This window comes from Chiloscyllium plagiosum, chromosome 3 (genome assembly GCF_004010195.1).
Source record: "Chiloscyllium plagiosum isolate BGI_BamShark_2017 chromosome 3, ASM401019v2, whole genome shotgun sequence".
In the NCBI taxonomy this organism is placed as follows: Eukaryota; Metazoa; Chordata; class Chondrichthyes; order Orectolobiformes; family Hemiscylliidae; genus Chiloscyllium; species Chiloscyllium plagiosum.
Genome location: NC_057712.1, coordinates 43,116,636 through 43,133,360, shown reverse-complemented (window position 1 = coordinate 43,133,360; position 16,725 = coordinate 43,116,636). Strand labels below are relative to the sequence as shown.

Here is a 16,725-nt window from a genome sequence, read left to right as displayed (position 1 = left end):
AGTTTGAACAGAGCCAAAAGAAATTTATAAACTAAATCGTGACATTAACATCTGAGTCAAAAGTGTGGCACTGAAAAAACACTAGGTCAGGCAGCATCTGAGAAGCAGAAGAATCGACGTTTTGGGCATAAGCCCTTCATCAGGAATGTGAAGGGCTTATGCCCGAAAGGTTGATTCTCTTGCTCCTCGGATGCTGCCTGACCTGCTGTGCTTTTCCAGAGACATACCTGGGTCTCTGATCTCTTGCATCTGCAGTCCTCAGTTTTTCCACATTAGCATCTGTGTCAGTCAGCCAGTCCATATACGGTGGGGTACACTCACCATGATAGGTTGGAGTGTATCAATGAACATTGCCTGCTTCCTCTCTTGGACTGTTGGACATGAGTCTCAATGCTGAACCCATGAAACTTTGTTGAATGCAAAAGTGAAACCACCTGAAGGTCTTCCAAATTGCTGTTATGACCACGACACCCTTTTCAGTGTACAAGTCCCACGTAACATCCCAAAGCACTTTAAGTCATTGAGTACATTTTGAAACATAGTCATTGTGGCAATGTAGCCAGTTTGCAACAACAAGATCCAACACGTAGCATTGTGATAATGTCTAAGTAATTTTTTTTAAGTGATGCTGACTTAAATTCCTGTGTTGAGAGATGCATGAGGAAGACAAAGCAACCTGATCCTTTTACTTATTCAAGAGATATGGGCTTTACTGGCTAGACAAACATTTATTGCACATCTTTAATTACACTTGAAAAGGTCGTTGTGAGTTAATATTTCTTGAACTATTGCAGTCCATTTGCCATAGGTACACCCACAATGGTATTGGAGCTGGAGTTCCAGGACACTGACCCATTGATATTGAAGGAATGGTTATAAACTTGCAAGTCAGGATAGTGAGCGACTTGGACAGAAACTTGCAGATGGTGCGTTCCAATGTGTCTGCCGCTCTTGTCTTTCTAGATGGAAGTGGTTGTGGTATTTCTACAGTACATTTAGTAGATTGCACACACTGCTGCTACTGAGGGTTGGTGCTGGGGGTGAATGTGAATATTGTGCCAATCAAGTCAGCTGCTTTGTTTAAATGATATCAAGATTTCTGAGTGTTTTTTGGAGCTGCAGTCATTCAGGTAAGGGGGATTTTCTATCTCATCACTCCCCTGACCTGTGCCTTGTAAATGGTAAACAACTTTGGGAAGGGAGGAGGTGAGTTATACGTGTCGGGATTCTGTGCCTTTGACATGCAAATAGCCACACTATTCACATGGGTCGAGAGTGTGGTGATGGAAACACACATCAGGTCAGGCAGCATCTGAGGAGCAGGAGAATCGATGTTTTGGGCATAAGCCCTTCATCAGGAACTCCTGCTCCTCCAATGTTGCCTGACCTGTTGTGTCTTTCCAACACCACATTCTTGACTCTGATCTCCAGCATCTGCAGGCCTTACTTTCTCCTACACTATTTACATGCCTCATCCAGTACAGTTTATAGCCAGTGAATGTAAATAATGGGGATTTTTTGTTTACTTATTCATGGAATGTGGGCAATATTGGCTGGACAGCATTTATTTCCTATCCCTAATTGCCCTTGAGATATCGTGAGTTGCCTTCTTGAACTACTGCAGTCTCCAATAGCTTTAAGGAGAGAATTCAAATGACACTGAATAGTGAAGGATGGTTAGACTCTCTTTTGCTGGAAATAGCTGTGTATTGTGAATGTTACTTTCCAATTGTCAGCCCAAGTTGGATATTGTCCATGTCTTGCTGCATTTGCACATGGTCTGCTTTATTTTTTGAGGAGTTGGAATGGTGTTGAACATTGTGCAATAATCAATGGACAACACAACTTTTTTTTTCTCCATAGAAGCCCTACAGTGTGGAAATAGGCCATTTAGCCCAATAAGTCCACACCAATCCTCCAAAGAGTAATCCACTCAGACCCATTCCCCTATCTTATTAACTTAACATTTATCCCTGACTAATGTACCTAACCTACACATCCCTGAACACTATGAGCAATTTAGCATGGCCAATTCACCTAACCTGCACATTTTTGGATTGTGGGAGGAAACTGGAGCACCCAGAGGAAACTCATGCAGACACAGGGAGAATGTGCAAACTCTGCACAGACAGTTCTCTGAGTCTGGAAGTGAACCCAGGTCCCAGGTGCTATGAGGCAGTAGTGCTAACCACTAAGCCAGTGAGCCACCCCATGGACTTATGACCTTGAATGGAAGAATGACAGCTAAAGATGGTTGGACCTAGGAAACTACCCTGAGGATATCTTCACACAAATCCTGGTGCTAAGATGAACAACCTCCAACAACCGTCTTCATTGTGCTAAGAATGAGTCCAACCAGTGGAGAGTTTACCCCCATGATTACAGTTAACTGTAGTCTTGCTAGGTTCTTCTTGGTGCTACATTTGGTCAAATGCAGACTTGATGTCAAGGACAGTTACTCTTGCCAAACCTCTAAAGTTCAGTTTTTCTGTCCATGTTTGAACCAAACTTGTAATGAGGTCAGGAGTTGCAAACTGCATGCCAAACCCAAGTTGAGTGCTAGTGAGCAGATTATTGATAAATATATGCTGTTTGGTAGCAATGTTGATTACTTTTTTCATCATTTTACTGATGATCAAAAGTAGACTGATGAGGTGGTATTTGGCTGAGTTAGATATGTCCTGTACTTTCTATATAGAACATACCTGGGTAATTTTCCACACTGCCAGATATATAGCAAATTTATAGCTGTACTGCAACAGCTTGGCTAAGGGTCTCTGCAAGTTCTGGAGCACAAGTCTTAAGTACTATTGCTGGAGTGTTGTCAGGGCTCATAACCTTTGCAATACCCAGTGCATTCAGCTTACGGTTTCTTTATGTATCTACAGTGAAGCTGGGGATTTTTGGAGGAGGCTGAGGTAGATCATCCACTTTGCACTTCTGGCTGAAGATTATGGCAAACACTTCAGCCTTATCTTTTACACTGATGTTTTGGTCTCCCTCATTATTGAGGGTGGGGATAATTGTGAAGCCTCATCCTCTAGTGATTGTTTCATTGTCCACTATCACTCATAATGGGATGTGGCAGGGTCCCATCTGATTCATTGGTTGTGGATTCACTTAGCCTTGTCTGTCTCTTGCTGTTTATGCTGTTTGCCTTGCAATAATCCTGTTTTGTAGTTTCACCAGACTGACACCTTATTTTTAAATATGTTGATCACTTGGCTTTGTAGTAATGGTGGAGTGAGGGATGTGCCAGGCCATGAGGTTGCAGATTTTGTTTAAATACAATTTTGTTGCTGACGATAGCCTACAACACCTAATGGATAATTAGTCTTGAGTTACTAGATCATATCTGTTCAAAATTTATTTCATTTGGCACAATGAGTCTGCAGGGGTATATAGACAAATGAGTGGGCAAAATCTTGACAGATGGGAAAATGTGAGGTTATACACTTTGGGAGGGAGAAAGGGCAGTAGAGTGGCACTGTTTAGCAGTGCACTGGTTAGCACTGCTGCCTCACAGCACGAGAGACCTGGATTTGTATGGTAGCCGTAAGTAAGTTGTGTGGAGTTTGCAAATTCTCCCTGTGTATGCGTGCGTTTTCATCCAGTGCTCCAGTTTTCTCCCACAGTCCAAAGATGTTTGAGTTGGGAGGATTGGCCATGGTACATTGCCCCGTAGTGTCCAGAGATGTGCATGCTAGGTCAATTAGCCATGGTAAATGCAGGGTTATGGGATAAGGTGGGATGTTCTTCAGAAGGTCAGTGTAGACTTAGAGTCATAAACTTGATGGGCCACATGACCTTAATCTGCATTGTAGGGATTCTGTGATTCTAATAGACGAGCTAAGTATTATTAAAATAGTCTATTATTAAAATAGAGAAAAGCTGCAGAAGATTGCAGTTCTGAGGAATTTGGGGATCCTTGTGTATAAATCCCAAAAACGCTAGTATTCAAGTTCAGTAGGTAATAGGAAAGGCAAATGAAATGTGGTCCTTTATTTCAAAGGTAATGGAGCCTAAAAACAGGGAAGTCTTGCTAAAGCTATACAAGGCACGAGACAGACCACTCCTGGATTATTGTGAACAGTTGTGGAGTCCCCTTATTGAAGGAAAATCAAGGTTGATACCAGATGAAATACTTTCCTTATGAGGAAATGTTGTATAGGTTGGGCTTGTACTCATTGGAGTTTAGAAGGATAAGGAGAGGCGTTATTGAATACTATGAGATTATTAGGGAACTTGACAAGTTAGATGCAGTGGGAGAGTCAAGGACCATTGGACATAATCTTAGAGCAAGTGATCACCTATTTCAGACAGAGTTGAGAAAATCTTTTTCTCTGAGGATAGTCAATTTGTACTGCTCCGACTACTTCTCTCTTGGTATTTCTTTTCTTTGCTCTCGGCCTCAGCACAGACCAGCCGCCTTCCTAACCTGAGATCTTCTTCCCGACCTCTCCGCCCCCACCCCAGTTTGACCTATCACCCTCACCTTGACCTCTTTCCACCTATCACATTTCCGACGCCCCTCCCCCAAGTCCCTCCTCCCTACCTTTTATCTTAGCCTGCTGGACAAACTTTCCTCATTCCTGAAGAAGGGCTTATGCCCGAAATGTGGATTCTCCTGTTCCCTGGATGCTGCCTGACCTGCTGCGCTTTTCCAGCAACACATTTCCAGCTCTGATCTCCAGCATCTGCAGACCTCACTTTCTCCTCAAGGCATTATCTTGGCCTGGCCCGCCCGTGGTAGTCTTTTGGCCCAGCATGGTGGTGACTCGGCCGTTCTCTTGAGCCGGTGGCATCTCAGCCTGTGAGTGGGTCCTGTCTGGGCATGTTCTGGAGGCAGCAAGAGGAGATTGGAAAGGCGGCAGCTTCATTATCAGCGATGGCATTGCTGCCCAAAACAGGAAGAGCGAGTGATGAGGGAGGTCCCATGGTATCTGTTGCAGTGGTGTCAAGAACAGGCAGCTGAGGTCGCTCGGAGAATGAGCTAAGCAGAGGACTCAACAAATACTGCTAAACTTTTAAGTTTATTTGTTTAATTTTCCAGCCTACATTAAGAAGGACTTTAATATTGACTATTACTGTATTTCTTTACTTTTCTACTTATTTTGTGAAGGCAGTGCTTACTGTTTTTAGCTTTATTTCTTTTATTATTTTGTACCCAAGTCTTTTGTACCTGGGTACCTTTCTACCTTGGTTGGTGCCATGTGTGGCGGTGACATTATACACTTTTCACTGTACTTCTTGAATACACGTGACAATAAAATCTGATTCTAAAAACAGCCAACAATTTTGGATTCATCCAGTTGCATAAGGACTCAGGTAGGTGTGAAGAGGTTTAGAAACTTATTGCACCCTATTGCTTCATGGGAGGGCCCTATCTTTTGGGCTTGAAGCTCCGCATCTAAGTTCTAAACCAAGATTTGTTAGTGCTTTGGTGATGTGGTCAAATAGGTTTATTATCAGCCTGTCACATCTTCAAATATTCCTGAAGACAGGCAGTAAGAGTGGGAGAATTTCCTGGTCAGCCATCTAACAGAAAGCAATGCAAAACCAATGCACTGTTTAGTTTATGGAAGTCCATTGCCCAGCCTTCAGAAATGAGAACAGTAAAACAGACAGACAGAGATTGCTCCATACCACACAAATAGGCGCTACAACAAATAACCAAAAGCTTGATCAAAGAGTTACATTTTGAGGAATGATTTCAAAAAGATGTTGGGAAGTGAGGCTGTGGAAAGTACAGAGCTTCAGGACTTGACAGCTGAAGACATGAAAGACAGTATGGAGATATGAAAACTAGGGAAGTGAAAGAGGCTAGAATTTGAGAAGTACAGAGATCTTTGAGACTCGTAGGGTAGAAGGACATCCTTTATTGAGGTGTGCAAAATTATGAACAATTTTGACAGTGTAAAGAAGGATATTCTATTTCCACTGGTTGATATGTCAGTGACTTGGGGTCCCAACTTCAAGATTGTCAGAAAGAGAGCTGGAATGAGATGAAGAGAAACTTCTTTACTCAAAGAGTTGTTACAATTTAGATTGTGCTGCCTGGGAGAATGGTGGAGGTGGATTCCACAGGAGTTTTCACAGAAAAGCTGGATACCTATTTGAAAGGAATGAACTCAGAGGACTAAGGAGATAGGGCTGAAGAATGGGACTAGCTGGATAGCTCTTTCAGGAGCCAGTTGAGATGTGATGGGTCAAATGGCCTCCTAATGTAAAATTGTCTGATTCTATAATTACAGAGATAGGGAGAAACACACCATAGAGTAACAGTTTGAGGTGTTGCTGCACAAGAGCTAATATAGGTTAAACACAGTTGGGAGTGGGCAAACAGGACTTGATGTGATCCCAGACTTTGTTGTAAAACGAGGAAACATAATTTCCAATCACATGTAAGTGCACTTCCGATATCATTATTTAAAGATGAAAATGAATTCAGACTTTATGGTTGAGCTACCGACAAATGTATAAACTGATTTGATTTTAAATGTGTAAAACAAAACATAATACTGTGGGTGTTTACATTGTAGAATGTTAAATAGGTACGGAGAAGCTTTTATGTGATCCACAAATTGCAAGCATCAGTTTGGCTCAGCCTTTGCACTCTGAGTGGCGAGGCACAAGGCCATTTGTTCAGGTTCAAAACCAGGGTTTGAACACAGAGGCTGGTGCAGCATTGAGAGAGTGCTGCATTGTCAGAGGTGTAATTATTCACATTCATGCATTAAAATCTTCCTCCTTCTACAAAGGACATGTTTAATCTGAGTATAACCAACTTCAACATCAAAACATAAAATGCTGGAAACACTCAGCTGGTAAGGCAGCATATGTGGAGCGGTAAACAGAATTAATGTCCCATTTTGATAATCTTTTATCAGAACTAGAAAGAGTTAGCAATGTAAATATTTTTAAACCATGTTGTTATAACCCTTTCTGATCTTTCTAACTTTATTTTCTATAACTAACATCAAACATTAATCTTTAAAAACAAATTATCAGAAAAGAGAGGGATTCAGAATGAGGTTCATGATGCAGTCAATGCCCCCCTCTCCACTGGGGAATTGACTTTGGGGACAACAAGAATCAGTGCGGATTGGGATTGCTCACTGATTAGTCACTCCCCACAGTGCAGAAATCCAACCAAAGCTAGGTGGGAGTTCAATCCTGTGACCTCATAATCACCCTGTAAAACAAGTTACAATCTGGAGGGAAAAATGACAGGGTCGGGGGCGGGGAACACGGAATAGAGTTTTAAAGCCAAATCTTGCAGCCCTGTGGGGACAGTCAATGGCTAGAACTTGAGCAGTGAGGTCTCAGAAAGGATTGCTCTTGCAGAGGTGACCCACTCGGAGTGCTCACTTGGACGTGAAACGTGGGGACACTGCTTGAAGGAAAGAATAGATAACTATGACTGGAGTAGTAAAGGTCGAACTGGAAGACTGAATATGGCTCCTCATCAAAAACAGAGTGTCTGAGTGGTAGCTTTCCATGAGGAGACTGCCCAGAAGAAGAAACCAACCCAACTCAGTGATTCTTTCAAAGGCTTAACTCTTTCCACATCAAAGTGTCATACAATTGCTCAGAGAGGTCTAACACATTTGAAGGTTGAAACTGAAATTCAAACAGTCTGAGTCCAGCCACATAGCTTATCACCTTTCTGTCTTTACTCTAATGTCTAACCACCACTACCAATCTTCTGTCTGTCAGGTTTAAGTGCCAGTTTGGGATAAAATAGGGATTTTGGGGTAATAGTCCAGGTAGTTAGATGTGGGACAGGTCAATTGGGAGGTGTTATTGCAATAATTCAACAAACGTTTAATCACATGTTACACTTCACCACTTTGTGCTTGTCCATTTGGATAATTCAGTGTCCCTGACACAACAGGGGGCTCATGTCTGTGATATGGAACAGTTCGACATTAAGGGTAGTGTAGAATTACTGTACTAAATGTGAAACTTCTGGTACTGATGTTTTTTGAGGTATAAAATAGCAAAACAAATGGAAATTGTCCAAGCATCTTGGGACTGACAGAAATATCTGTCAATACAGAGGGACAAAAGAAGGGGATTTGTCCAAAGTTATGGGAGACCTAGGGTGAGCAAGTCCACCAAAGACAGAAAAGGCACAGTTGGTGCTGCAGATCGCATCACAGTTAAATCTGAGAAACAGAGGGAGTCAGAGGGAAATGACAGTAATGGAACTGAGGTTCGTGTTAGGGGACAGGTACAGTTGAGTAACTATATCAAGGAAACGAGGAAGGGTTAGAATGGGAAGCTCAGGAAAAAACAGAAGAGAGAGCATAATAGTTAGCTCTAAGAAAAATGGAGCTGGAGGCTGATGCCGGAGAGAAAGAGGAAGTTAGACAGTTGAAGTAAAAGCTAACAGATTAGCCCAGAAGCTGTTAGAAAATCAAGGTTGAGCCAGGAAATGTTCAAGATATCATAGGTATTACCGAGACTTGAAGGATAATGTGTGGAAGCGCTCTTGCTATCTTTGAAAACGTAGTGACCCAGATGGGGTGGCCTCAAGACCTCTTGACTTTGCCTCTATCAAACAAAGTTACTGGAAAAGCATTGAATGTATTTGCATCCCTATTAGAGGAGGACTCAGACTTTACAAACCGTGACAACAATTATTTTTAACGGATGAACTTACGAACTAGTCCTATAGGCCTTTAGACAAAGGTTTGGAGTCCAACAAAACAGCTGGGACATACTTAGAGTTCAAGAGGAAGAAGTAGATCGATTTTGACAAGTGGATCAGGGCATCCAGAGTAAAAACAATTTATGAATGGTTAAGAGAGGTTGTTTCTTGGAAGAGTTTAAAATCTCCTTACTACCTGCAATCAAAATACGTATACATGTAGAGAAACAGAAAGTTGGTAGTGTTAGGCAGGAAGCTTGGATGGCCGATGACTATGAAATGTTTCATCAGCCCTCATTCCATCACTCCCAGAGTTCTGAGAAAAACAGAAAGTAGGAGAGTGAGAGAGGAAGGAAGTTAGCCAGGATAAGGAAGGGATACCTGGAGTGTTCATAAATCACCATCTCAGGATAGAAAGGCAGTGATTGAAAGTGGAGGAGAGTTCAGGGAACTGAAGTGTTTTTGCTGCAGTAAAGTAGGGCACATTAAGGCAACTGGCTGGAAGCTGCTTAGGAAACCAGTTGGGGCCATAGGCATTCAGACAGGAGAAGCAGGAAAAGGAATTAAAGAAGAAAGCATCCCGACCCAGTAGGTAGTGGTGACTATGGTAAAAAGGACAGAGATGAACCCTATGAATAAGGCAGGAGGAAACAAAATAAGTGAAGGGTATGAGGGGTTTTTGTCAAATGATATAATGAGACCTTTTGCTTCTAACAGAAGAGAAAGGCCCATTACAATCTTGAGGGATACAGGGACATGCCCATCTTTTACTTTTGAAGGATGGTTTTGTTTTTCCAAGGGAAAGTTTAGATTAGATTCCCGACATGTGGAAACAGGCCCTTCGGCCCAACCAGTCCACACTGACCCTTCAAAGAGTAATCCAACCAGACCCACTTCCCTCTGACTAATGCACCTAACATTATGGGCAATTTAGCATAGCCAATTCACTTGACCTGCATATCTTTGGACTGTGGAAGGAAACCAGCACCCGGAGGAAACCCACACAGACACGGGGAGAATGTGCAAACTCCACACAGACAGTTGCCTGAGGCTGGAATCAAACCCAGGTCCCTGACGCTGTGAGGCAGCAGTGCTAACCACTGAGCCACCATGCCACCCACTGTTAGGGAATGACCTGCAGGACTGAAAGTAGTCACCTCACCTCTCCTAACAGAGGAGCCAGGGATAGACATGCACATTTGGCTTATAGGATTGCAGATTAGCATAGCATTTGGTCCAACAGGTCTACTACATCGGATGTTTTAAAGAGCTTTGAATTCATCCTCCTCTTTGCTTTTTCTATATTCCTGCACATTTGAATACATTTCCATTGGCCCTAAGCTAGGAAGTGGTCATTTGCTATTACTGTATTAAACTAGTAACTAATTATCCAGTTAATTAGGTATAGTTACATAGGCATGGTTGGGAGGGTTGCATGCAATGATGGCAACATGTGAGAGTTCGTGTTTGTATTGCAGTCCTACATTGAAAAGAAATGCAGTCGTGATGAGGTACAATGCTGTCAGGGGGATAGATGTTGTTCTTTGGAGTCACAACCAGAAATTTCACAGATCGTGTTGTCTTCCCACTGCCAGGGTTAAAGTCGTCTCTTTGTGACTGGAGTAAGAGGGGAGGATCCACTTGTCATGGATTACAAAAGAACTAGTGATATTCAAAGAACTAGAAATGATGTTCTATTCTGAAAGTATAAGGAGACCATCAAAGATATTAGTAATTGGATTGTTACCCAAACCATGCATAAATTCAAGCATACTGGAGAATTAAAAGCATATCTTAAAAAGTGGTGTGGGAACAGGGATTTCCATTCATGGAGCACTGGCCCCAATACTGGGAAAGATGGAGATAATCTTTTGGGATGGCCTCCATTTATAATAGGCTGGAATCAGCATCTTGATGAGTCATACAACTAGATAGGACTGTAGATAGGGCTTTATATTAGAAGAAGATATTAGGTGGAGGAATAATTGGAAACATGAAGAGAAAGGTTGAGGCAATACGACACAGCAATTTGGGTAGAGGCAAGCAGGTGGGACAGGAAGGGACATGGAGTTTAATGGTAATAACGTGTCAGTGCATTAGCTTCATGTAAAGATCATTGGTTACAAAAAAAAGCTTTTTATCTGAATGCACAAAATCTCAAAAATCAAAACAGATAAACTACATCACAAATAGAGACAAATGAGTTTGATATAATCACAATTACAGAGGCATAGTTGCTTGATGACTAATGTTGGGGAAGAAGGCTACACAAATTTCTGAAGGACAGGCGAAAAGGAAGAGGACTAGCCCTATTATTGAAGGGGGATATAATGACAGCAGTAGGAAAGACTCTTCGGTCAGCAAATCATAACAATAACAGTGCAGGTACAGGTGGAATTGAGTTATAACAAACAGCAAAATTATCGCCTCTCTACAAGTGGCAAAGAGGGACAAATAATTGTGTGATTTGGCCCTAACCACCTTGGCAATTAGTGCTGGATAAGAAGGTCCAATGGAGTTGTCCTCAACTTGATAGCAAGTGGTCATTTAATGGACACTTAAGGGCCTGAACTCTGATTATGTGCTTTCCGGGCAGTGAGAAGTGGTAGAAATTCCTAATGGGAAACCAGGGTGTCCATTTAATGGGCTCAGGGGACACCCGTTCTTACCAGTATGGCAGGGTGTGGCCTTTGAAAATCACATCCCACTTGCCCATCATTCCTTCTAACCCCACTGACCACCCCCGTCAACAAATTACAACCCACGAGACACAAAATAAACTACAACCTCACAATCCGATCCGCGAAAGACGAGCGTTGAAGAAATATTCTTTAGGACCCAGAGTTTCCCCGCCTGTGCATAGTAGCTTCTGGTGAGGCGGGACCTCTACATTGAGGCCCGTGATTTGTAGAGACATCTGCCATTCAGCTCTTACCAAGCTAATTGGAGCTTTAGCTAGTGAATATTCTGGTTGGTTGGGTTGGAGTCAGTTGTCCCTGTACCCTCCCTCGTCTAATGACACGCACACTTATTTGTTGGGTAATTAAATCTTGGCGGAAAGTCAGAAAACACTAAAGGCAGTATTTGTCAGACACTAAAATGTAATTGCACAGTTACGTAAACCAACAAGTAAGAAGTAAAATACAAAAAGAGATAAAATAATAGGGTTAATATTATAATCTTGGGGAGATTTAATATTCATGGCGAATGGACCAATCAAATTAGCAAAGTTACTTTACAAGCTACGGTTGATTGTATTCAGAAGAATTTTCTGGAAGAATATTTTGTGCACACAGCTAGTGACAAAGTTGTTTACGATTCACTGTCGTGTTGTGAGGCATGATTAATTACTAATGATAAAGATCCTTTGGAAAGAACAATTTCATCTGAAGTTTGAGGGTGACATAACTGATCCCAGAACTGATCTTACGTGTAAACAAAAACAATTAGCGAGGCAACACAGGAGAGATGCCTAATGTTGATTGGTTAAATTGATTAAAAGTTATGGCAGCAAATAATCAGGGGGAAACATGTAAAGAAATGATTCAAAAAGTGCCACAAATATACGTGCCATTACAAAACAAAACTTCAATGGAAAAGACCCATTAGATGCTTATTAGGAATATTAAATATAATATTCTGTTCAAAGAAGGCACTTATAATGTTGCGAAGAATAGTAGTAGGCCTGAAAATCTAGGGTGCTTAAAACCCTGCAAAGGGCAAGCAACAAACTGATGAGGGAAATTTTTAAATATGAGATTAACCTGCCAGGAATACAAAACAAATTGGAACTCTTTTGCAAATAGGAAGAGGAGAATAACTAAGTTAAACATTCATCTTGGGAGGAGAGAATATCATGGGGAATGATGAAATGGTAGAGCCATTGAAAAAATATTTTGTCTGTCTTCATCACTGAAGACACAATTTGCGTACCAGAAATAGAGTGTATCAAAGTGACTATTAAAAGCAGGGAAATTAAGATAATTAACATTTGCAGAGAGAAATCTAAGAAATCTTCAAAACTAAAAGTTGAAAAATCCTCGATCAGATTGTATCGTTGGGTGAAAACAGAGCTAACTTTGCAGAGACAATGGGTGTACTGTTTACAAAATTCTCTCGATTCTAGAATGGTCACAGTGAATTGAAAGTTAGCAAATGTAACACCTTTGTGTAAGCAGAAAAAACACCCACACAACTATCACCATCAGGAAAATGCTGGAATCTGTTATTAATAACGTTTTAACAATGTACTTAGAAAAATCATACCAGAATCAGGCAGTCAACATGGTTCATGAGAGGGAAATTGTGTTTGACACAATTTTTGAGGACCAGCCTGTAGGACTAAAAAAAAGGAGCCCGTAGACATAATATACTCAGATTTCAAAGAGATGTTCATAATAATACACAAAGTAAATGTTTGTTGAGTTGAGATTGACAATATTAACATAGATCTTCAGATTCATGGAAGGGAGGCAAGCATTTTCAAGTTTGGCTGACTGTACTTAGTACAATCAATCAGCATCAGTCCTGGCACTCAGCTATTTACAATGTGATAATGGCAGATGAAGACACCAAGAGTAATGTGTCCATGTTTGCTCATGATACAAATCTAGCTGGGAATGTAAGCTGAGAGATCAGAAAGTTATAACAATTAAATGAAGGGGCAAAAGATTTAGAGTAAAATGTGGGGAAGTATGGGGTTGTTCATTCTTGTAACAAAAATGGAAAAATAAATTTTAAAAGGCGTGAACTTTTAAATGTTGATGCTTAAGGATGCTTGGATATGCATGCAGAGGGATTAAAGAAAACAAGCATGCAGGTACAGCAAACAATTAAGAAGACAAATGACCTATTAATCTTCACTGCAAGGAAGTTGGAGGACAAGAATAAAAAAAAGTCTTGTTACATTTTTATGCATAACTATAAACTATACATAGTTTTGGTCTCCATAATTTATAGAAGAATATACTTGCCTTGAGTTGGTACAGTGAAGATTCACAACATTGGTTCCTAGAATAAGAGGGTTGCCCTATGATGAAAATGTGAATAAACTGAGCCTAAACTCTCTGAACTTTGGAAAGTTGAGTAATAGTCTAATGGAAGACTCATACAAGACTGTGAAGGGTTTTCACAGAGATGTTTCTCCTTCCTGGGCTCAATTATTTAAATCAGAAATTGGAAGAAATTTCTTCACACAAGGTTGAATTTTTAAAATTCTCTAACATTGAGACTATTGTTGATTTCACACAAATGTTCAATTTCTGCAAAAAGATCAGGGGATGGCACTTGAATGAGCTTTAGTGCAATAGGACCGTGCCTTTCTGATGATAGATCTGGAAAGGGTCAGTGTAGAGGGAGCTCTGGTGTGCAGCTGACTGTTCCACCCTTGGCCTGAATATGGTCCATGAGTGCTTGGAATGTCATATGCTATACACCACACCTTAGAGATACAGAAGCATTGGACCAGGAGGAGATCAATTATGTCCTCATTGTTTAACCCTTTTAGCTCTAGTATTATTATGATAAATATGTACTGGACTCCCTCCAAGGCCAATGTATATTTTCTGAAGAGATTCCCAGACTGCATATGATACTCCAGTTGTGACCTAACCAGAACTAAATACTGCTGCAGCTTTTCTTTTTTTGCCTCCCATGATATGGCTAGCCTCCCATTGTTTTTGTACCTTTTTTTATTGATTTCTGTACATGGACCTCTAATTCTCTTCCTGTGCTTCTGCATATGCCTAGCTTCTCATCATTTTGAAAATATACTACTTACTCTTTGTTTGGATCCAAAATGGATGAGATCACGCTTTCCTGGCCTGAACTCTGCTACAGTTTTGCCCACTCACTTTAATCAATCACTCCCCCTTTGAAACCTTCAGCTCTCATCTCCATCATGGACTGTACCACTCAATTTAACATCACTGAGCATAATGTATTTTCCCTTCCTTTTGATTTTTTAAAAAGCTGGAATGCTTGATGTACCCCGTATCCTTATTGCAGTTCCACATTTTCCTCTGTGGCGTATATATTTAATAAACCAAAGTTTGGGAGAAGACTTTAATAAACGATAAGAAGTTGCTTGGAAACCATGCAGAACTCCGGCCCGCCCTCTGCACTTTACTAATTGGGTGTACTCAAGGCAGTGACGCCAAGTTGTGTTCCAGTTTAGGGAAAGTAAAAGGGCGTTCCTTACAAACACATAACACAAAACCCTGTGTTCTTATTGCTTTTGCTCAGGGATTCAGACACAGCCCACGGCATGGCAGGAGAAGCAGCAGATTGCGAGTTTCGGACGAGTCCAAGCCTCTGGTGGAGATACCTGAGAGCGATCAGGAACATCTGGTAAGAAGGAGGAAAATCAAGAGGAGCAGTCGGGTGCAGGCAGAGTTTTACCACTCCGTGCAGGGGACTCCAACACGCAGAGCGGTGAGTCCTCTAGCGTCCGGACCAGGGGGACTATGTTCGCTGTCAACTACTGTTGACACAATACACGGGTTGTCTTAACTTCAGACAAATTGGAGTTTCTCAGTGATTGGCACCAACATATGCTCTTTATCTCATCACCCTCAAGATTTGGAGGTGCCGGTGTTGGACTGTGGCGTACAAAGTTAAAAATCACACAATACCAGGTTATAGTGCAACAGGTTTATTTGGAAGCACTGGTATTCGGAGCGATGCTCTGCCATCAGGTAGCTGCCTGATGAAGGAGCAGCGCATCGATAGCGAGTGCTTCCAAATAAACCTGTTGCACTATAACCTGGTGTTGTGTGATTTTTAACTTTGTACACTCTCAAGATAATTCCGAATGATACTAATCAATTATCTTTGACCCATTTATTGATTAGACTGGTATTCGTACCTCGCGGCGACGGTTTGGGATCAGATTCTGACGTTATTAATCACTCTATGAGCAACTTTATCCTGTACTTACAGGAATATTTTCAGTTTCTTCCTGTTCTCAAGAAACCTCGATGGAAAAGACAAATCGACTGGCGGCTCGTATTTGGAAATCAAGCAATTTTTAAACAGCACCAACATAATATAACACAGTTACTATTCATTACTGATCATTATATATTCCAATTCTGTTTTAAAATACGTTGCTTAAAAATGTGGTCAAAGTGGCTTCAGTGGTAACTTTCTGAAGGGGAACTGGGTAAAATCTTGAAGGTTGGGATATTGCAGGGCTATGGGTCCAGAGCTGTAGTGAGTCTCCATGGCTCCGTTTCTTCAAAGTCCCGCCACAGGCTCGATGGGAGGAGATTTCCAGTGAAATGGAGCCCCTGACATAATCTCTGAACAATTTCTGGTGAGCGGACCCAGCATCGTATATCTTGAGGTTCTGACCCTAACTGGACAGACAAACCTGTTTTGACATTAATAAAAAATGCCTTTTGAGTAACAGCGAGATAAAAATTATTGTGACATTTACAGAAGTATATCAGTGTGCGTTCATAAAAATGGACAACTGGCCCCATCTCAGATCTGCTGTCTGCCAAAAAGAACTGGCAGCAAATTTGGCCGAAAACGAAAGATAGTTCTCCATCAAGTGAGTAACTTTGATATGGTCCAATTTCTTAGACTTAGTTGGCAAGATTTGATTTTTTCCCACCCATCGATTCAAATTCTATTAGTTTGGGCTGATTGCAATGGCAATCTTGTACTGAAGTTCTACTCTCTTGCTCCGTCCCATGGAATGGAGAGAAGTGGGAAGAGGCGGCAGTCGAGCATAAACGCTCATATAGACCAGCTGGTGTGCATGACTGTGCCGTTCACTGGATGTTATTATAGAACTGAACTTTAACTGATGGAAGTGTGATGTTTACGTGCTCATGGCATTAACTGGGAGGATGAAACTGAGTCTTCACAAAGTGAAAAGGTCGTAAGGACATGCCATGGAAGTATAGACCAGTGAGCCTGACGTCGGTGATGGGCAGGTTGTTGGAGGGAATTTGAGGGACAGGATGTACAAGTATTTGGAAAGGCGTGGACTGATTAGGGATAGTCAACATGGCTTTGTGCGTGGGAAATCATGTCTCACAAACTTGATTGAGTTTTTTGAA

At 41.4% G+C, this 16,725-nt stretch overlaps 1 protein-coding gene across 3 annotated transcripts in view; it reads left to right on the top strand.

The window, feature by feature from the left end:
- The window catches only part of dst (dystonin), a 642,458-nt gene that overhangs the window by 29,387 nt on the left and 596,346 nt on the right, over positions 1-16,725 (top strand). For all 3 annotated transcript variants that reach the window (XM_043681258.1, XM_043681269.1, XM_043681284.1), the window contains one exon: positions 14,900-15,088. In XM_043681258.1, coding sequence (XP_043537193.1) covers positions 14,900-15,088 — 189 coding nt within the window. The remainder of the gene's footprint in view (positions 1-14,899; positions 15,089-16,725) is intronic.